Source organism: Heterodontus francisci, chromosome 3, assembly GCF_036365525.1.
Source record: "Heterodontus francisci isolate sHetFra1 chromosome 3, sHetFra1.hap1, whole genome shotgun sequence".
NCBI classification, from domain to species: Eukaryota; Metazoa; Chordata; class Chondrichthyes; order Heterodontiformes; family Heterodontidae; genus Heterodontus; species Heterodontus francisci.
Window position 1 is genome coordinate 81,277,799 of NC_090373.1, and position 22,281 is coordinate 81,300,079.

At 42.2% G+C, this 22,281-nt stretch overlaps 1 protein-coding gene across 3 annotated transcripts in view; it reads right to left on the reverse strand.

Moving 5' to 3' along the window:
- The window catches only part of mapre3b (microtubule-associated protein, RP/EB family, member 3b), a 67,607-nt gene that overhangs the window by 42,134 nt on the left and 3,192 nt on the right, over nt 1-22,281 (reverse strand). Inside the window, exons 2-3 of one of the 3 annotated variants that reach the window (XM_068023789.1) lie at nt 8,271-8,398; nt 6,543-6,690 (exon numbers count right to left, since the gene is read on the reverse strand). In XM_068023789.1, coding sequence (XP_067879890.1) covers nt 6,543-6,690; nt 8,271-8,339 — 217 coding nt within the window. In that variant the 5' untranslated portion in view covers nt 8,340-8,398. Of the gene's footprint in view, nt 1-745; nt 997-6,542; nt 6,691-8,270; nt 8,399-22,281 lie in introns of those variants that run through there. The other 2 variants (XM_068023804.1, XM_068023796.1) reach the window with 2 other exon arrangements.

Genomic DNA, 22,281 nt, shown 5'->3' on the forward strand with positions numbered 1-22,281 from the left:
TCTAGTCCTGTTAGAATCCTAAAAATAGCAATATCACCTCTCAATCTAATCTTTGTTAAGGGTACCACTACCCTCTGGGTTCTATCAATCAACCAATTACCTGTTGTTACCAGTACCTGGTTCATGGTTTGTATTAATATTTGAGAGGTAATTTTTAGTTTCGGGAAATTAAATGTGTAGTTGTAAGAATTTCAAAAGGTTGCAGACCACCCAAGATTTAAAGATCAAAAATCTCTCCATGAGTACTTCCAGAGACAGAGAGGTGAAAGTCATAAAACCACTATAATTGTCAGCAGTATCAATGATTCATGTGGGTATCAGGAATCAAAGAGAATATTTGGGGGGGAAGGGGATCATTACGCTCTCCCTGACGGCAGGTTTGGAGGCAGGGAGAGCGTAAAATCAGGTGGGATGGTGGTTGGGGGGATGGTGCCAGCCCGCTACCATCCCATCTCCGCCAAAATTTAGTCAGTGACAGGAAGGCCTGTTAATGGCCATCCCGCCCTGCCACTAATTTAGGCCCTCAATGGTGCAATTAACCCCTAATTATGGGCCTCTTCCTGCCATTGTAATTAACCACACGGGAAGCATGTCACGGAAAAACGTGCGGGCTGCTTCCCGGCTCTGGGGGGTTGGGGGTGGAGGCCCCGCTGAGAGCCAGCCCCGCCCTTGCTGCCAACCACCTTCCCCCCCCCCCCAATCCACCACGACCCCACCCTGCAAGACCACTGACACTCTGACCTACCTGTGGAGTGGGTACAGCGACACTCCTCAGCCTCCGGTAGGTTCTTCTCCAGCATCAGCCACCACGTCTGCGATAGAGCTGCAGCTGCCGGCCTCTGATTGACCGGCAGCTTTCCAAGGGCGGGATTTCCAGCAATGGGGTCCTGATTGGCATGAAGATTTGGGGTGCCTCCCGGAGAAGAGGCGACAGGGCGATCTCTGGGTCGCTTTTTGCGGACGTTGAGACCCCCGCCGCCAGAATAAAATTCCCTCCTTAGAGTTAGAAATAATTAATTTAAATTGCTATCTAGGACATCCCATTTGTACCACATTTCTATGGATATAGATGTTGCTAGGGAGCTGCCTTTTGGGGTCAGGATTTTTTTTTTGGGTCTTGCTGAGACAGCCAGTGAGTTCACATTTAGAAAGCTTGTGGCTTCAGACAAGCAGTTGGCTTTTGGAAAGCTGTTCGCTTTGAAAGCAGCTGGACTCAGGAGCAGAAAGGCCATCGGGAACCAGGGGTCTTTCTGTTTTGTGGCAGGCCCGTGCTCAAGCTGGAAAGTCCAGATTCAGGAGGTAATCTCATCCCTCAGAAGACAGCTGAGAAACTAAGGAAACTGAAGTGGATTTCTAAGATCTGTGGTACACTTTGGATTGGTTTCAGGAGAAGTGAACAAACCAAGATCCCGTAACGTGTACTGAAAATTCTTGGGGTGGAAGTAACAGTCAAACGAGGATGTTCTATTGAGATTTAGAGTTTAAAGTATTCGGCTGGAATCTTGTTCAGCTGCCGCAATCGTCAGTGCCCAGCCCGCACCAGCTGCATGTCGGTAAGCCGCCGCAATCTTCACACGGTGGGGCGGCCCGTCCGTCACTGGCAATGGCATCAGCTGCCTGTGCACAGGCGCTGACGCATTTTTAAAGGGCTTGTAGTCCTTCCAGGCTTTTTAAAGAAATCACTGCACATTTTTGAAAACAATTGAAATCAGTATGTTTGGACCTCTCCCACCACACCCCAATATTTAAAACGTTCCTTCTCCATCCCAAAACACTTGCGTTTTCCATATGGCCTTGCCCCCCCCCCCCCCCTCCAATGTGCACAAACTATCAACTTTACCCCATCCCACCATCTCCACCAATGAAAGCCCTTTATCGCTGCACCCCCACCCCACCGCACAGGAAAAATGTCATGCTCCCCCTCCCAGCCAGTGTGGCGCCTTGATTCCCCGGATGGGGATCGGAAGACGCAGGAGTGCTGACCAGCAGCACGAGGATCGCACCGGGACTGGAGGCAGCAGCGGGCTTGCAATTAAAGCAAGTATTAAAATTTATTCAGATATATAAATGCCGGGCCCATCGCCAATCAGCAGGGGGGGGGGGGGGTGACCACCACAAGGCCTCTCTGCCTCGGTGTAAACTGGGCCGGGCCCTCACAGCATCAGGGTCGGGTGCGGGCCTCCTCCAGAGTGATCTTGAGGCCTCCCCCGCCACAGACCCTGATGTCTGGGGGGGGAACTAAATTCAGCCCTACATCTTCATATCCTGTTATGTTAAGTTTAAAAAATAAGCGTTTCCAAATTGTCATTTAGTTATGTTTTGCTTTGTTTAACTCCCGTACAGTAAAGCTTTTGTTTCAGATGTGAAATCTTGTGGTGTAATTCTTTCAACAACTGGGAATTCGACTTTCTCTTTTTAAAAGTTTACGGTCCCCAACAGGATCATAACACTTTCCATTGCAAAATATTTCCCGCTTTATTTTCACTGCCAGCCCATCCAGAAGAACTGTATGAAAGGCCTTACTGAAATTCACATATAACCCATTCATTGCCTTACCTCCATCAAGCTCCTGGGGAATGAGGTGGGATAAGTGCATCAAGTGTCAGTCAGGGAACATTTAGGGGGCAGTGCTCATAGCATCATAAGGTTTAGGTTAGCAATGAAAAAGGATGAAAAGCAATCCAGAGCAGAAATAATTAATTGGGGGAGGCCAATTGCAATGGGGCGAGAGCGGATCTGGCTCAGATAAATTGGAATTAAAGACTGGCAGGCAAAACTGTAATTGAACAATGCGCTGCCTTTAAAGAGGAGATAGTTTCGGTAGAGTTGAGGTACATTCCCACGAGGGGGGAAAAGCTAGAACAAACAAATCCAGAGCTCCCTGGATGGCAAAAGAGAGTCAGATGAAGCAAAAAAAGGGTGTGTGTAACAGATGTCATGTGATTATACATGTGAGAAGCAGGATGAATATAGAAAATTCAGAGGCAAAGTGAATCAAGAAATGAGAGGAGCAGAGAGAGAGAGTATGAGAACAGACTGGTAGCCAACATAAAAAGGAATCCAAAGGTCTTCTATAGGCATATAAATAGTAAAAAGGGTGGAAAAAGGAGCAGCAGGGCTGACTAGGGACCAAAAAGGGAATTTACGCATCAAGACAGAGGGCATGGCTGAGGTACTAAATGAGTACTTTACATCTGTCTTTATAAAGGAAGCTGCCGCCAAAATTGTAGTGAAAGAGGAGGTAGTTGAGACACTGGATGGGCTAAAAAGTGCTAGAGAGGAAGTATTAGAAAGGCTGGCTCTACTTAAAGTCGATAAGTCACCAGGACCAGATCAGATGCATCTGATGATACTGAGGGAACGAAGGGTGGAAACTGTCTTAGATACAGGGGGTAGTGCCAGAGGACTGAAGAATTGCAAATGTTACACCCTTATTCAAAAAAGGATGCAACGATAAACCTAGCAACTATAGGTCAGTCAGTTTAACTTCAGTGATGGGAAAGGTTTTAGCAATGATAATCTGAGGCAAAATTAACAGTCACTTGGACAAATGTGGATTACTTAAGGAAAGCCAGCACAGATATGTTAAAGGCAAATTGTGTTTTAAGTAATTTGATTGAATTTTTTGATGAGGTAACATAGTTGATGTGCTTTATATATGGACTTTGGAGGAGGACAGTGATAAACTCCAAGAGGACATAGACAGGCTGGTGGAATGGGAGGATGTGGCAGATTAAATTTAATGCAGAGAAGCATGAAGTGATACATTTTGGTAGGAAGAATGAGTAAAGGCAATATAAAATAAATGATACAAGTCTTTGCAGGAGCAGAGAGACCAAGGGTATATGTGCAAAATCACTAAAGGTGGCAGGGCAGGTGAAAAAGCAGTTAATAAGGCATATGGGATCAAGGGCTTTATAAAAGGCATAGAGTACAAAAGCAAGGAAGTTATGATGAACCTTTATAAAACAATTGTTCAACCTCAACTGCAGTATTGTGTCCAGTTCTGGGCACCGCACTTTTGGAAGGATATTTAGGCATTGGAGAGGGTGCGGAAAAGATCTATGATAATGGTTCCGGGGGTGAGGCACTTCAGTTATAAGGATAAATTAGCAAAGTTGGGAATGTTCTGCTTAGAGAAGGTCGAAAAGAGATTTAATAGAGATGTTCAAAATCATGATGGGTCTGGACTAGATAGGGAGAAACTGTTCCCATTGACGGATGGGTCAAGAACCAGAGGACACCGATTTAAGGTGATTGGCAAAAGAACCAACGGCAACATGAGGAAAAACTTTTTTTTTAACACAGTGAGTGGTTAGAATTTGGAAGGCACTGCCTGAGAGTGTAGTGAAAGCAGATTCAATCGTGGCTTTCAAAAGGGAATTGGATAATTATCTGAAGAGAAAAGATTTGCAGGGCTACGAGGGAAGGGCGGGGGAGTGGGACTAGCTGGGTAGATCTTTGAGAGCTGGCATGAACATGATGGGTTGAATGGCCTCCTTCTGTGCTATAACCATTCTATGATTCTATGATGATTTGCAACCCATAAATAAAAACATTAAGTTAGATTGCCAATACCTCCCCTTCATGAACCCACATTGGCTATCTTTAATGATTTTATTTCCATTCAGATGCTCAGTGATCCTATCTTTGATAAGGGTTTCCATAACATTACCCACAACTGATGTTCTGTAGTTTCCAGGGTCACCTTTGCTATCTTTTTAAAATAGGAGTCACTTATCCTCCAAACTCCTTCTTTACATCATTGTTCTTTCTGTTGATAAGTTATTCCCCATTTTTACAAACTGATTGACTTGTGTTTTCATTTCCCCAATCCTTGCAGCCCTAACACCTCTGTACAACTCACTACTCACATTAGGGCAGCACAGTGGCGCAGTGGTTAGCACCGCAGCCTCACAGCTCCAGTGACCCGGGTTCAATTCTGGGTACTGCCTGTGTGGAGTTTGCAAGTTCTCCCTGTGACTGCGTGAGTTTTACGCCGGGTGCTCCGGTTTCCTCCCACAGCCAAAGACTTGCAGGTTGATAGGTAAATTGGCCATTATAAATTGCCCCTAGTGTAGGTGGTAGGGGAATTGAGGGAAGGTGGGGATGTGGTAGGAATATGGGAATAATATAGGATTAGTATAAATGGGTGGTTGATGGTCGGCACTGACTCGGTGGGCCGAAGGGCCTGTTTCAGTGCTGTATCTCTAAATAAAAAAATATTTACCTGCTGAGTCCCTCATTAGAATTACTCCTCCAGTGATGTTCTGCTCTTCCATACCCTTTACCACTTCGCCCCAGATGCTAAAACTAATTTCTCGTACATCACCTTTTGAGTCTTCTTAAAACTCTTACTCATTATCCACTCAAGAATCCAGTATTACGTGCTTGTTAAAGTTATATACTTTACATCTGAGAATGCACTGTGATCTAGAACAGCTTCCAGATTTCTTTAATCTTTTCACTGCACTTTAGATTAGATTAGATTAGAGATACAGCACTGAAACAGGCCCTTCGGCCCACCGAGTCTGTGCCGAACATCAACCACCCATTTATACTAATCCTACACTAATCCCATATTCCTACCAAACATCCCCACCTGTCCCTATATTTCCCTACCACCTACCTATACTAGTGACAATTTATAATGGCCAATTTACCTATCAACCTGCAAGTCTTTTGGCTTGTGGGAGGAAACTGGAGCACCCGGAGAAAACACACGCAGACACAGGGAGAACTTGCAAACTCCACACAGGCAGTACCCGGAATCGAACCCGGGTTCCTGGAGCTGTGAGGCTGCGGTGCTAACCACTGCGCCACTGTGCCGCTAGAATTGAATGAATTTAAGACATTTCAAAAACACCTGAGACAGACCTAAATTGACCCTCCTGTTTTGCAAAAGTTTCAAAGCGTTAATGTCACATAAGGTAGTGGTACATAGAAACATTCAGCCCTTCAAGCGTACTCCACCATTCAATCAGTTCATGGCTGATCTGTACTCAGCTCCATTTAACTGTCTTTGATCCACATTCTTTGATATCCTTACCGAGCAAAACTGTTGATCTCAGTCTTGAAATTTCAACTGACCTAGAATCCACAGACTTTTGGGGAGAGTTACAAATTTTCACCACTCTAGTGAAAAAGTGATTCCTGGTCATTGAATATATTTAAGGCTGAGGTAGACAAGATTTTTGGTCACTCAGGGAATCAAGGGATATGGGGAGTGTGCGGGAAAATGGAGTCGAGGCCAAGGATCAGCCATGATCATACTGAATGGCGGACGGAACAGGCTCAAGGGGCTGTATGGTCTACTCCTGCTGCTACTTCTTAGCTGTGTTATGTTCTCACAACCACTTGCCACTATGTCATAAGGTGACCTCCAATTCCATGCAGTTCTATTTTTGCTGATAACTTCTTGGGAGGATCTGATCAAATACCTTCTGGAAGTCCACATACACAATCGATAAACATTCCCCTGTCCTCCATGTTAGCAACCTCCTCAAAAAAAAATTCAACTAGATTAGTCAAATGTGACCTACCCTTCACAAGTCCATGCTGACACTCTTTGATCAGCTCATACTTGTCCAAGTGCTCAGTCACTCTGTTCTTGAGGCTAGATTCCAGCAACTTCCCCACAACTGATGTGAAACTGACAAGTCTGTAGTTTTCTGGTTTCTCCTTACCTACCTGCTTAAACAATGGAGTGACATTTGCAATATTCCAATCCAAGGACAAAAACTATTGTGAAATACTTCACCTTATGCTATTCCCTGGCTAGACAAGGGCTATCAGGTGATGCTAGAGTATATGCTCACACATTGCGGCTACCTTATTGGTCAACAATTTTTATTTTTAAAAGTTTCTTTTGATTGATCAAGTAATATGATGGAACATTACCCTTTTTGGGGGACATATGCAGCATCAAGAACTGGGAGGTCACGTTCAACACAATTAAATAAGTCTAACTCTACTGTACTGTGTTCTAGCTGTAAACTCAGAAGAGTAGCTTTAGTACTAGGAGATGGCCAGTCACTTGAAATTAGGGGACTTTTGTGCAATGGCTCATGCCTAAGAAGTTGAGCTATATCCAGGGGATTAGCTCAAATGGTAGAGTGCTCACTTAGCATGCGCTAAGGTAGCAGAATTGATGCCTACATCCTCCAGTACAACTTCTCCAGCACAGACTGGTTGAGCTGAATGGCCTGTTTCTGTGCTGTATATTCAAAGTGGTGCATTCAAGCTGACCAAATGCATGTCAAATCGAATCCCTACAGTCAACAGCCAAAGGTGTTTCACTCCAGCTGCCTAAAACTGGATTTGAACCCAGTACCCAAGGAAATTGGGTTCCAGTAGAAGCACTTTAATCACAGTGGAGGAGCAAGACCCAGGTATGCAGTTTCAAAGATCGTAAAAGATGACAGTGCAAGTAAATAAGACCATAAAAAGGAGAAAGGAATCTGGCTTGGGATCACTTCATCATGATAATGTAATGCATGTGTGCAGGGCTAATGCCAAGCCTGTAGATGTCATACTAGGCTCTGAATTAGAAAGTTGAGAGGAAAAAAGACCTAGGTGTTAAAAGGCACAGGTCTCTCAAGGTCCATGACCAAGAGGCAATAATGAAAGCAAAGTATATTAGGATACATAGCAAGGACAATTCAATAGAAAACACAGAGCACCAATGTCCTTGTACAAGACCTTCGCCAGGCCCCCATCTAGAATACTGTGTACAGTTTTTGTCCCCCTCATATTGTGGTGGGAGATATAGAGGCCCTCGGAAAAGTTCTTTGCTCTTCCTCAATAATATGCTTCCGGCTCAAACTCAGAAGGATTACTCTATCCCACTTGTGTGCCATTTATTATCAAATTGTAAAAGATCTTTTGCTGTGACTTGCGCTTCTGGCCAAACTCAATTAACTATAGCATCTTTACATCTAACAGATACAGATATCAAATCATGACTTAAGCTCAGCTTTGAAGGAGAAAATACCGTGCAACCCACTATGACACATATTCACCTTAAAATTTGTTTTCTAATGCTTCCTCATTTATAATTAAATCAGAATGCATTATTGAAAAAAGCAGTACACTAAACAAAATGTATTGTGATTTAGTTCTTACTCAAGCATTTGCAATAAAGACAAATATAATGCCCAAAGCTTTTCAGATTAATTTTACTTTTAAATCTGACAAATGACCATTATAACTGAAAATCAGTGCAAGGCATGCTACTTATCCAAAAACATTACACGTAACCATCTCATTACCTGAGCACAGTTGCTCAATCTTGGTGTAGTTGAGCTGGAGGGAGTCGTTGACCCACGACAGCATGTCATGGCGGCTCAGATTTTCACTTGTCACAGAGGTGGAATATACATTCACTGCCATGCCGCAGCTGTAGAAGAAACAGATAATAAATTAAGGTGGTAAAAACAAAATCAATCAAAACAGAGTGAGTGATTGGTTGCTCTACCAAATATGATTGAGAACAAGAAAGTGAAGTGCTGTGGCCAATTGCTTGAGGTTTCACAACTAAATACAAATTCAGGTTGCATTTATTACATTAGCTTAACTTATGTGGAGATCAAAATGAAGTGTTGCCAGGTTGCAGGTGGGATGGGGGAGGCTGGGAAGCTGTCGAAGAGGAAAAAACCCCAGCGATTTTAAAATTAGTGCTTGCCTGTTCTGCATGCAATCATTTTGCAAGATAAACTTCACTCTAGAGTGTGAAGATATGAAAAACAAAGCAACAGTGCTGTCACAGCAGACACACTCTCACGGCCGTTAAGAGATCCCGGGATTCTCCACCCAGCGCTGCTGCACATCAGCACTTAAACCATCACCATGCGTCAAGTCCCACAGATCTACTAACAACTAAGTTCCCCAGTTACAGTCCCTAAAGTAATACCAAACTCCAAGGGCTGGATTTTATGGACCCCAGGTAACTGTGGCAGGGTTGCCGGGGCCAGTCCACAGGCCCTGGCGAGGGGGGGGGGGTTTCGGAATTGTGCTGTGTGGGCGGGGGGTGGGGGGAGTGATAGGAGAATGAAGGCCTTTGCCGCTAGGGGCCCTCCATGGGCAGTAGATTGCCCACAGAGGAGGCCCGGACCCCTCCAACCCCTCAGGGAGATCACTTTGTTTAACTGGGCGATCTCCCCATGTGGTGGAGGGACCGCCCTCCACAGTGACAGGAAAAGGCCCTTAAGCGGCCATTAACTGGTCACTTAAGTGCCTCAACAGGCCTCTGGCAGGAAGGCTGTCCTCAGCCTTACTCTCCCCGAACTAAATTCCAAGATATCAGGAAGGCAACAGGCAGCCACCCGCCGCCTTCCCACACAACTTTATGGGCCCCCTGCCTCCTTTCCTGTCGTTAGGGGGCCCATAAAATGCCGCCCAGGGAGTTCCACCACAGTGCTACAAAACACCAGGACTCTTCCTACAACTCCCAGAGTTCAAAAAACACAAAATCCTTTGTATTGAGTAATGCTGTCAAAGCTTTTCTTCTTGCACTCATCAGCACAGATGCAAGCAAGAATGCTAAATTTCAAAAGGAGCAACAATTTATACTGCATGAAAAAGGGTGCTGATTGGTTGGCAAGTCGACTCTGATTGGTTGAGGTGTTGCCATGGAGAATGCACCAGGGAACGACTGGCCCCACACTTTTGTTTAATTCAAAAAAGACACAAAGCCTCGACATGTTCCTTTTGCCTGCAGAGGACAGGTCCCTGCGTATGAGTACATGTAGCTTCTGGCAAGCATAAGTGAGCCACATTGTGAGCCCGACTGTTAACCCTAAATTGGTTGTTAGTGTAATTCTTAGTGCACTTGGGATTGTTCAGTAAATGCTGTTCGATGAATTCCAGTACGATGCCAGGTACTTAGGCCATACGCCCAACAACTGGCAGATCGTATCAAACAGCACGTCATTTTGGCTGTTCCTAAGAGGTACAGTACTAACTGTACTCAACCAGTCCGTACTTGCAAAACTCAGAACACAATATCTAACATTAGATGTGATTCCGCGATTGTAAATGTAGGAAAATGCTTTAAAAAAAAAAATCGGAAAAGACAATTAGGATAATTTAAATCTACTTCAGGCACTTGTGTCTCTTACAGATGCAATGTAAGCATAAAATACTGTTAATCAGGTTGATCTCCCAAAAATTATACCAGTTCAACAATATTAAAATTCTTATCTGACCTACAGGGATAGGCACCGACATGTTGCATCAGACACTTGACAAAATTATTGACTCAGCCACAAACATGGGGGCAATTAAGCCTTATATAAAGTGTATCGCCAAACTAACGCCATCAAAACACATTTCTCCCAATAAATAAAGTAGCTAAGCATACAAACATCAATGGAGAGCAGCACAACTGCATTAGCTAGCTAGCAAGCAAAATAATATACGTCAATGCAAATTACTTTTGTTGACAGAACAGGGGTAGTAAATGGACCTTATTAGATGACGTCTGTGGATTCACACTGTGTGTCAGGAGTGCAAATTCATCCAATAAACCATGAAACTCAAAGGGAGGATTGTTATTGCGGTCATTGAGGTGAGGCAGTAGAAAAATCAGCAATAGGGAGATGGACCATTTCTCACACTGCTGTTGACACAAGACAATTTAACTTGTGATGGTCTCTGTTTGTGCAACTTCTCCACCTGCTTGTAAGATGTATCTGAAAACAGGGCAGCCAACAAAAGGGCAGTGATCTCCAAATCAGGAGAATTTTATAGGGTGAAGCAGATAGTACTTCAGAAGAGTCATGTAAAACAGAAAAGCAGAATGGGGCAGGAAGGGACAGAGAGATTAATGGTAAGTAGCCAAGACTAGTTTAATCATCTTGACAGGCTGTGAAACCAGGTCCTGGATTCTAAAATAACAGAAAATCTCATGACAAAATGTCATTTGTTCACCAAAGCTAGTGACAAAATTGGATAAACACAATTACAAATAAAGAGCGCCCTTCAACTCCTCCAATAATGCGATTCTCTTAGATTCACTTATGTCTCTATCTCAGTCTATCACTGTCCATTGAACCATAGAAAAGTTACAGCACAGAAGGAGGCCATTTGACCCATTACGTCTGCAAAAAAAAAAACTAGCTGCCCAATCTACTCCCACCTTCCAGCACTTGGTCCGTAGCCTTGCAGGTTACGGCACTTCAGGTGCACGTCCAGGTAACTTTTAAATGAGTTGAGGGTTTCTGCCTCCACCCCCGATCTGGGCAGTGAATTCCAGAAACACACCACCCTCTGGGTGTAAATGCTTTTTCTCATGTCCCCTCTAATCCTTCAATCACCTTAAATCTGTGCCCCCTGGTAAGCAACTTCTCTGCTAAAAGAAACAGATCCTTGCTGTCTACTCTATCTAAACCCCTCATAATTTTGTACATCTCAATTAAGTCACCCCTCAGCCTCCTCTGTTCTAAGGAAAACAACCCTAGCCTATCCAATCTTTTCTCTTAGCTGCAACTTTTCAAGTCCTGGCAACATTCTCGTAAACCTCCTCTGTACTCTCTGCAGAGCAATTATGTCCTTCCTGTAATGTGGTGAACAGAACTGTACGCAATACTCCGGCTGTGACCTAACCAGTGTTTTATACAGTTCCAACACTACATCCCTGCTTTTGCATTCTATACCTCGGCCAATAAAGGAAAGCATTCCATATGCCTTCTTCACCACTTTATCTACCTGTTCTGCCACCTTCAGGGCATGGACATGCACTCCAAGAACTCTCACTTCTTCTACCCCTCTCAATATCCTCCCATTTACTGTGTATTCCTTTGCTTTGTTTGCCCTACCCAAATGCTCACACTTCTCCAGATTGAATTTCATTTGCCACCCATTCAACCAAAGCACTGATATCATTCTGGAGTCTATCCTCTTCACGGCCAATTTTCGCATCATCTGCAAATTTTCCAATCATGCCTCCCATATTTAAGTCCAAATCATTAATATATACCACAAACAGCATGGGACCCAACACTGAGTCCTGTGGAACGCCACTGGAAACCACTTTCCATTCGCAAAAACATCCGTCGACCACTACCCTTTGTTTCCTTCCACTGAGCCAATTTTGGATCCAACTTGCTATATTCCCGTGTCGCATGGGCTTTTATTTTTCTGACCAATCTGCCATGTGGGATCTTGTCGAATGCCTTACTAAAATCCATGCAGACCACATCCACTGCACTACCCTCATCAATCCTCCTTGTTACTTCCTCAAAAAATTCAATTAGAACCATGGAAACATTATGGCACAGAAGGAGGCCATTCAGCCCATTGTATCTGCGTCAGCTGAAAAAACTAGCCGCGCAATCTAATCCCACCTTCCAGCACCTGGTCCGCAGCCTTGCAGGTCACAGCATTTCAGGTGCATATCCAGGTACATTTTAAATGAGTTGAAGGTTTTTGCCTCCACCACCGTCCTGGCAGTGGATTCCAGACACCAGCACCCTCTGGGTGAACAAGTTTTTCCTCATGTCCCCTCTAATCCGTCTACCCATCACCTTAAATCTGTGTCCCCGGTAATTGACCCCTCCACTAGGGGTAACAGGTTAGCAAGACATAACCGTCCCTTAACAAATCTATGCTGACTATCCCTGATTAATCCACGCCTTTCTAAGTGGCAGTTTATCCTATCTCTCAGAACTGATTTTAATAATTTGCCCACCACCAAGGTCAGACTGACCAGCCTATAATTATTTGGCCTATCCCTCGCATCCTTTCTAAACAATGGTATAACATTCGCAGACCACCAATTCTCTGGTACCTCTCCTCCATCTAATGAAGATTTGAAGATGATCCTCAGAACATCCGCTATTTCCTCCCTGGCTTCCTTTAACAACCTGGGATACAATCTATCCGGCCCTGGTAATTTATCCACTTTCAAGGATGTCAGACCCTCTAATACTTCCTCTCTCATTATGCTTATCGTATCTAATATTTCACACCTCCTCTTTTACTACGCCTGCATCATCCCACTCATTTGTGAAGACAGAGACAAAAACTCATTAAGAACCCTGCCCACATCTTCTGCATCCATACATAAGTTCCCTTGTATATCTGATAGGCCCTATGCTTTCCTTAGTTGACCTCTAGCTCTTAATGTACTGATAAAACATCGTTGGGTTTTCTTTGATTTCTTTGTTCTCTCTTTGCGTTCCTTATTTCCTTTTTTACTTCACCCCTGCACTTTCTATACTCCTCTAGGCTTTCTAAGTTTTTTGCGACCGTCATAAGTTTTCTTTTTCTGCTTTATCTTACCCTGTATGCTTCTAGATAACCAGGGGGCTCGAGATTTAGCAGTACCACCCTTTATCTTTGTGGGGACATGTCTACACTGTGTCTGCAGAATCTCTCTTTTGAATGCCTTTAACTCATTTGATTTTCCTTCAAGTAGCTGTATCGGATTCAGCTCTGACAAGATAATTATTAACAAAAAGCTTTTCTGCAAAAGGCTGAGCAGTTATTACTGCACGTATTATTCAATTACGAAATGTTTAGTTGCTATCGTAAGATTGTACTCCCAACTAATCAATTTATGTCCAAGCCAAATCTATTACCTGTTAGCAAAGTTGCACTTTTCACAATGGAATTATATGATACAGACAACTTTCAAATAACATTGGCCACTCAGGTTAACTTCCCTCAAGTTGGATAATAAATAATGCACATTGCAGTTATGAGCTGCTAGGTTATTTTGCAACACAAGGTTAAAGGCTTGATGCAGGGGTGTCCAACCTATTCGTGTGGGGGCCTAGGACACTACCCTGAAGAACTCCTGCAGTGATGTCCTGGAGCGGAGATGATTGACCTCCAACCACAGCCATCATCCTTGTGTAATAAACCTTAAATTACTGCCAATAAAACTCTCTGGCACGGAAAAGTGCGGGCTCTCATTCCTTCAGATTTCAAATATTGTTTGAGATTTAAAAATCTTAAAAATTAAAATATAGTTTCTGAAATGGTTTGTCTCATTTCTCAATCCAATTTTTTTTTGTTTTCCATACATGATTTTACATTGATTTAAATATTCTCATTTATACTCAACTCAATAATTTCCATCTTCGCTGTCTGCAGCGCATTATGGGTATATCCTGGGAGGACAAAATCACAAATGCAGCAGTCCTCTCAAGGGCACAGCTCCCAAGTGCATTGTCGCTAATCAAACAGAGGCAGCTTCAGTGAATTGGACACGTCCACAGTGTAGAAGATAATCACATACCCAAGGACCTTCTCAATGGTGAGGTAAGCTGGGGGCAGACGACCAGTGGAGTGCCCAAAGCCTGGCTTCAAGGATGCTTACAAGCTTGATATGACGGGTCTAAATGTCAACTATCGCACCTGGGAGTCACTAGCTGGCAAAAAGAGGGAAATGGCGACACATCATGTGAACTGTTGTGCACTGCCGCGACAACCAGTTGCTACAGCAGCTTGGCAACAGGCGCTAATGTCAAAAGCAACAACTCACAGTGTCACTTGGCAGCTTCACGTGCAGCACTTCTGACAGAACCTGTCTCCAAAGGATTGGCCGTCACAGCCATCAGCAAAAGTGGACCAAGAGAAGACACCCCACCCAAATGGATGGTCTGCTGCGTGTCCATCATCTTTTGTAGATGGAAGGATGCAAATTATTTCCTGGTTTAGACTCAGCATGTCTCAGTGAGGATTCTTCAATCTGATTGATAGAGGGCATAGGCTGCTGCTTGCCCTGCTCACATATGCCAACAGATTTCCTGTAGAGGATGCTGCACTGGATAAAGATCTCCCGCGATCTTAAGCTGCCGTTCAAAAGCTCAGGAAATGTCTGCGGCCAGCTGTAAATGTAATGAACAGCAAGTGCCATCCCGTCATGCCGATGATAAAATCCAGGCCATTACATATCAATTGAAAGAACATTCATGTGCAGCATGCATACATCCCACATCAGTAGTACTGTCTCATTATTTATGAGCCTGTCTGCCTTTGTAGTTGAGAAGGAAAACAAGTGCTAAGTTTTTTTTTGAATTAACCTGAAAATAATATAAGCCATGGATTTTAGGAATTTTGAGGTTACTTTTTTGATTTTTAAATGACAGATCAAGGTCCTTGAAGAATCATCTGATGTTTCTATGCCCCTTTCCCTTGCAGTTACTTGGAAAAGCAAAGAGTTTTATTTTTGGTGTTTCCTTATCCAAAATATGAAGGAAATATTTATCTCAGACCGTTCACACAAGGATCTGCTTGCAAGCTCACTGCTACCCTTCCAAAAGATACAACAAATGGTGACAGAATTTCACCTCTGTCGAAAGTTATAATTATTAAAAGCAGCCACCTGTTTACTATTGGAGAAGGCAAAGCACGGTATTTTTCCATGAATTTGTGCAACAGTATTCATTTATTTTCCAGGAACCAACCCGTTACGGTCAGGTAGAAAGGGTCATGGGTGGTTCCCACTGATCAACTCCCAATTGACCGCAAGTGTTTTTGTTACTAGGGTTTTAACCCCTTTGTGTTATTTGTCAAATAAACAACCAGACAGCGACAGGTTTACTTATAGGTTTAAAACAGAAGATTAACCATTAAGCAATATTCATTCCTGAAATTGTCGCAACTGCATACACACACACACGAGATAGATAGAGAGGAAAAGAGATAAGTGATCTGAAGTGTAGAAGATGTTCGGGATTCACAGTAAGCCTGTAGAATCTTCTTGGAGGTCAATTACTCTTTTAAAGTTGCAGGCCTGGGTTGTTTGTGGATCTTTCTGCTGGTTGAGATGTCAGTCTGGAGAGGGTGATCACTTACAGTTCTCTGCTGCACAAGTTGAACTGTAAAATTCATAGCAGGGCACCTTCTTTGGCTTTTGCTGGAGATCTCAGCTTTCGCTGGACAGGCTTTTGGTGATATTGTTCCGATTTACATACAAGCAAAAATATGAACATATGAACTAGGCCCCTTGTGCCTGCTCTGCCATTCTATAAGATTATGGCTGATCTGTTTGTGGACTCAACTCCACTTGCCTGTCTACCCCCAATACTCTGACTTCCTTGCTTGTCTAGAATCTGTCTACCTCTGCCGTAAAAACTTTCAAACGACCCTGCCTCCACTGTTCTCCAGGGAACAGAGTTCCACAGACTCACGAGCCTCAGAAAAAATTGCTCAATAGTCTTAAATGGGAGACCACTTATTTTTAAACTGTGGTCCCTAGTTTTAGTCTCTTCCACAAAGGGAAAACATCCTTTCAACATCCACCCTGTCAAGTCACCTCAGGATCTTGTATGTTTCAATAAGATCATCTCTCATCCTTCTAAATTCCAATGAATACAGACCCAACCTGTCCAACATAACCCTCTTATCCCAGGAATCAGTCGAGTGAACCTTATCTGAACTGCTTCCAATGCAAAGAGACCAAAACTGTGCACAATACTTTAGATGTGGTCTTACCAATGCCCTGTACAATTGTAGCAAAACATCTCTACTCTTATATTTCATTCCCCTTGCAATAAACGACAACATTGCATTTGCCTTAATTACTTGCTGTACGTGCATTCTAACTGTGTTTCGTGTACTCGGACATCCAGAGCCTTCAGCATCTAAGAGTTCTGGAATCTCTCCATTTAAATATATTGCTTTTCTATTTTTCCTGCCAAAGTGGACAAGCTCTCACATCATACTCCATTGCCAAATCTTTGCCAACTCACTTAACCCATCTATATCCCTTTGCAGAGTCCTTATATCCTCTTCACAACTTACTCTAACTATCTTTGTCTCATCAGCAAATTTAGCAACCATGCATTGTCCTTTCATCCAAGTCATTGATATAAATTGTAAATAGTTGAGGCCCCAGCACTGATGCCTGTGACACTCCACTAGTTACAGCTTGCCAATCTCAAAATGACCCATTTATGCATACTCTGTTTCCTGTTAGCTAACCAAGCATCTATCCATGCTATGTTACCCCCCTATATCATGGGCTCTTTTGTTTAGTAATCTTGGATATGGCATCTTGTCAAATGCCTTCTGGAAATCCAAGTACATCACATCCCCAGGTTCCCCTTTATCCACATTGCTTGTTCCTTCCTCAAAGAACTCTAATAAATTAGCAAAACACAATTTCTCTTTCACAAAATCATGCTGACTCTGTCTGATAAGATTTTTTCAATGACCTGCTGTAACCTCCTGAATAAAAGATTCCAGCATTTCCCTATGACAGATGTTAAGCTAACTGGCCTGTGGTTTCCTACTTTCTGTCTTCCTCCTTTCTTGAATAGCAGTTACATTCTTTATTTTCCAATCTAGAATTTTGGAAAATTAAAACCAATGCAGCCACTATTTCAGCACCTACTTCTTTTAAGACCCTAGCATGAAGTCCATCAGGGCCTGGGGACTTGTCAGCTTTCAATTCTAATAATTTTCTCAGTACCCTTTCCCTGGTAATGGTAATTGCTTTAAGTTCCTCCCTCCCAACTCAATTCACAATTATTCTGGGATGATATCACAGTGAAGACAAATGCAAAAAATCTGTTCAATTCCTCTACCATTTACTTATTTTCCATTAACACGGCAGATGAACAGGTATTTTTGCATTGGTCTTCACTATAGAGGATAAAAGTAACACCCCAGAAATAGCTGTAAATCAGGAAATGGAAGGCAGGGAGGAACTCAAGAAAATTACAAGCATCAGGGAAGCAATACTGAACAAACTGTTGAAACTGCGGACTGACAAGTCCCCGGGTCCTGATGGACTTCATCCTAGGCTCCTAAAAAGTGGCTAGTGAGACAGTTGATGCATTGGTTTTAATTTTCCAAAATTTCCTTCATTGAGGCAAGGTTCCATTAGATTGGAAAATAGTGAATGTAACTCCTTTATTCAAAAAAGGAGGGAGACAGAAAGCAGGAAACTACAGGCCAGTTAGCTTAACATCTGTCATAGAGAAAATGTTGGAAGCTATTATTAAAGATATGAGAGCAGGTCACTTAGAAAAATTCAAGGTAATCAGGCAGAGTCAACATGGTTTTGTGAAAGGGAAATTTATTGGAGTTCTTTGAAGTAGCATTGGCTGTGGATAAAGGGGAACTGGTGGATCTACTGTACTTAGATTTCCAGAAGACATCTGATAAGGTGCCACATCAAAGGTTATTGTGGAAAATAAAAGCTCATGGTGTAGGGAGTAACATATTGGTATGGATAGAAGATTGGCTAGCTAATTGGAAACAGTAGGCGTAAACGGGTCACTTTCTGGTTGGCAAGATGTAATGAGTGGTGTGCCATAGAGATCTGTGCTGGGGCCTCAACTTTTTACAATTTATATAAATGACTTGGATGAAGGGACCAAAGGTATGGTTGCTAAATTTGCTGATGACAAAGATACGTAGGAAAGTAAGTTGTGAAGAGGACATAAGGAGGCTGCAAAGGGATATAGATACATGAAGTGAATGGGCAAAGTTCTGGCAAATGGAATATAATGTGGGAAGATGTGAAATTGTCCATTTTGGCAGGAAGAATAAAAAAAGCATATTATCTAAATGGAGAGAGATTGTAGAGCTGAGATGCAGAGGGATCTGGGTGTCCCAGTGCATGAATCGCAAAAGGTTAGTATGCAGGTACAGCAAGTAATTAGGAAATCTAATAGAATATTTGTGAGGGGAATTGAATACAAAAGTAGAAGGTTATGCTTCAGTTATACCGGGCATTGGTGAGACCACATCTTGAGTGCTGTGTACAGTACTGGTCTCCTTGTTTAAGGAAGGATTCAAATGCGTTGGAGGCAGTTTAAAGAAGGTTTACTAAACTAATACCTGGAATGGGCAGGTTGTCTTATGAGGAAAGGTTGGGCAGGCTAGGCGTGTATCCGCTGGAGTATAGAATAGTAAGAGGCAACTTGATTGAAACATACAAGATTATGAGGGATCTTGACAGGGTGGATGTGGAAAGGATGTTTCCTCTTGTGGGAAAATCTAGAACTAGGGATCACTGTCTTAAATGGGTGACTCCTTATTTTTAAACAGAGATGAGGAGAAATTTTTTCTGAGGGTTGACAGTCTTTGGAACTCTCCCTCAAAAAGGTGGTCGAAGCAGTCTTTGAATATTTTTAAGGCAGAGGAAGATAGATTCTTGATAAGCAAGGGGGCGAACGGTTATCGGGGGTAGGCGGGAATGCGCAGTTGAGGTTACAATCAGATCAACCATGATCTTGTTGAATGGCAGAGCAGGCTCGAGGAACTGATTGGCCTACTCCTGCTCCTAATTCGTATGTTTGTACAATAAGCTCCCACAAGATTTCTGTAGAAATCATAGAAATCAACGTTTCCATTTCCTGCAGACAGCTGACCAATCTATACTGGGAGTGTATCCCATTAGGAAGTTTCTGGTTAATGCAATCCTAAACCTGATGCACATGACATATCACAAACACTGTAAAACTAATTCCAATAGTAATATTGAGTCTTTTATATTTTAGGCACCTACAGTGTACTTTATAGTTGAAGTGAGTTAACTTTTCAACTGGAGATTTTAAAATACAAGGTTTTTAAAACTCAATTCTATTTTTAACATGCAGGCTCTAGAATATGAACAACTGCAAGTTTTGGGGCAGTCAAACAGAACAGATATTAGTGCTTACTTTAATCTAGAATATATGTTTTTGAAACTGTGCATAACAGCAAAAGAACACAATGCAAATCTTTGGTATAATTAAAAGGATTCACTTTTAAGGAGTAAATTAGGATATAGGATGCTTTTGTTCCTTTGAATAGTTCTGTTTTGTTAATTTGTCCTCTGTTGAATGGATGTGTTTTCCCCTTTGTTTTTCACTTCAATTCAGCATTCCATTTTAGATTTCATGTACCATGCGGTAATCAGTACTTCAACAATTTCATAACCAGGTATAAATTTGCAGGTGCCTTTGAATGTCAGCTCAACTACTGCTTAAAGTAAGCTTGTCTTATCCAAATGCTGCAAAAACTTTTCAACCACATCTAGCATGCATGCTGAACTAGAACTTTTATAGCTACATCAGCAACAGCACTGCAATTTTACACAAATTAAGCATCAGCAGCCAGTGTCATTAATGATGGAAGCACTTGCATGAATCAAAAACAACTCTGCAAATCCTGACTATGCAGAAACGTACCACTACGAATACAATTTTGCCTCCATAAATATTGTCTAATATTACTCCTGGTATTTTTTCGTAATACAAAAATACTTGCTTAAACAAATTTATCAGGGCATCTCAAAGGCCTATTTGTTTGCTTTGATGTACATGAAATCAAACTGTTGAAATTAGGTTGAATGATGTGGTTAAAATACACAATTTATGTTCATAAACTTCACACAGTATCATTTATGGTTTATTTCTCCACATTTAGAAAACCCATTTTAATCAAATATGAAAACTGGAATTTTTCTCTGCTAGCCTTTCGGAATAAATACAAATAGGCACAAAGATATCTTCTTGAACAATGAATGCAGTAAAAACCCACTTGTGTCTCCAGTAAATATGTTCCAAGATTTAATAGACCTCACTGAAAAACAAGTTTGAAGATTTATACAGTGTAAATTAACATCCTATAACTTGCCCCACTGCAGATAATATACTGCAATGTTGGAACACAGCCCGACTGCACTAAAATGAATAGTTTTTCAGCGTTTAACATGCTAAAATAAGGCAGCTTTCCGTACAGCAAAACTGTCTTCATACTCTACATGCAAAGAGAACTAATATGAAAATTAATTGTGTTTCTCTGCTAAATGGTACAAACTTAAGTTATGTCGTGACAAAGTAAATGTATTATTCCAAGATCATTTTTAAGCTACAACATATACAGAACTGAGTACTTTCACTGTGTAATCTGTGGACTTGAATATAGCAATATAAGGTAACTGAAATTAAATCTCCCTATGAAACAAATTACAGCAGAAAGATTATTTTCATGAAGATTTAATACCAGTTTCATGAAATACCCTTCACAAAGTTTCAGATTACCTTTTATTCTCAGATGAACCAAACTGCAATATTAAAGGAAAGCAAAAACGAAATTGGTGTCCAAAGTGTAATACTTTTTTTGAGGTTACAGTACAATGGTTTGAAATCAATTTTATGGAACATTAGCATGGTTTGGGTAGGATTACAAATTCTTTGAGTAATTTAATGTCACCGAGACAATATTTTCTTTAATCTTGAAACAATTTCACAGATTCAGAATCACCCAAATAGAAATTTATCAAGGCTTTATTTTGTTGTCTTGCTGCCAAAAGACCAGTTACCTACATCATTTAATTTAATAAAGATATAAAGAGCAGTACAATATTTAGCAACAAACTGATAGGATGTTAAAATACCTTTGCTTTATTTTTTTAGTCTACGCTGACTTCAGCAGAGTGTATGAGGTTAATTTTTCCATCACTTACCACTATCGCAGAACGAAGGAAAAAGTAAATATAATTTCTTTGCTCACAAATATGCAAAACTACTGCCTACAGCACATCAGGCCTCTATTGCATAAATATATTGCTAAGTACAGAATACCTGTAAGTCTGATCTTTTCTAAATGTGCACTTGAGAAGTAAGCGATTATTCTTCCATCAGGACCGTTGCTTCCAGACAGAGAATGAAAAGAGAGAGACAGTGGGGAAGAAGTCATGATTGTACTGAATAAAGCACTTTGTTTAAGGAAATTATTGTAGATAAAGCTCAGCTCCCATGGGAGTGGGAAATAACCGATACAGCATTTCAACACTAACAGTTTTGAGAAAGGATAGGATTTGAGGAAAAAGGAGGGTTGATGATGAAAAAGTCAAGCTATGAGACTTAATATTGCCTTCATGGTTCACTGCTTGCTGATCAGATTTTCAAACGATGGCACAAATCAGTCACAGACATTCTTACTTAATGTTTATTTTGTTATTACTAAACATCAGAAGGGGGGGAGGAGAAAAGAGGGGGGGGGGAGGAGAAAAGAGGGGGGGGGGAGGAGAAAAGAGGGGGGGGGGAGGAGAAAAGAGGGGGGGGGGAGGAGAAAAGAGGGGGGGGGAGGAGAAAAGAGGGGGGGGGAGGAGAAAAGAGGGGGGGGGAGGAGAAAAGAGGGGGGGGGAGGAGAAAAGAGGGGGGGGGAGGAGAAAAGAGGGGGGGGGAGGAGAAAAGAGGGGGGGGGAGGAGAAAAGAGGGGGGGGGAGGAGAAAAGAGGGGGGGGGAAGAAAGGGGGGGGGGGAAGAAAGGGGGGGGGGAAGAAAGGGGGGGGGAAGAAAGGGGGGGGGAAGAAAGGGGGGGGGGGAAGAAA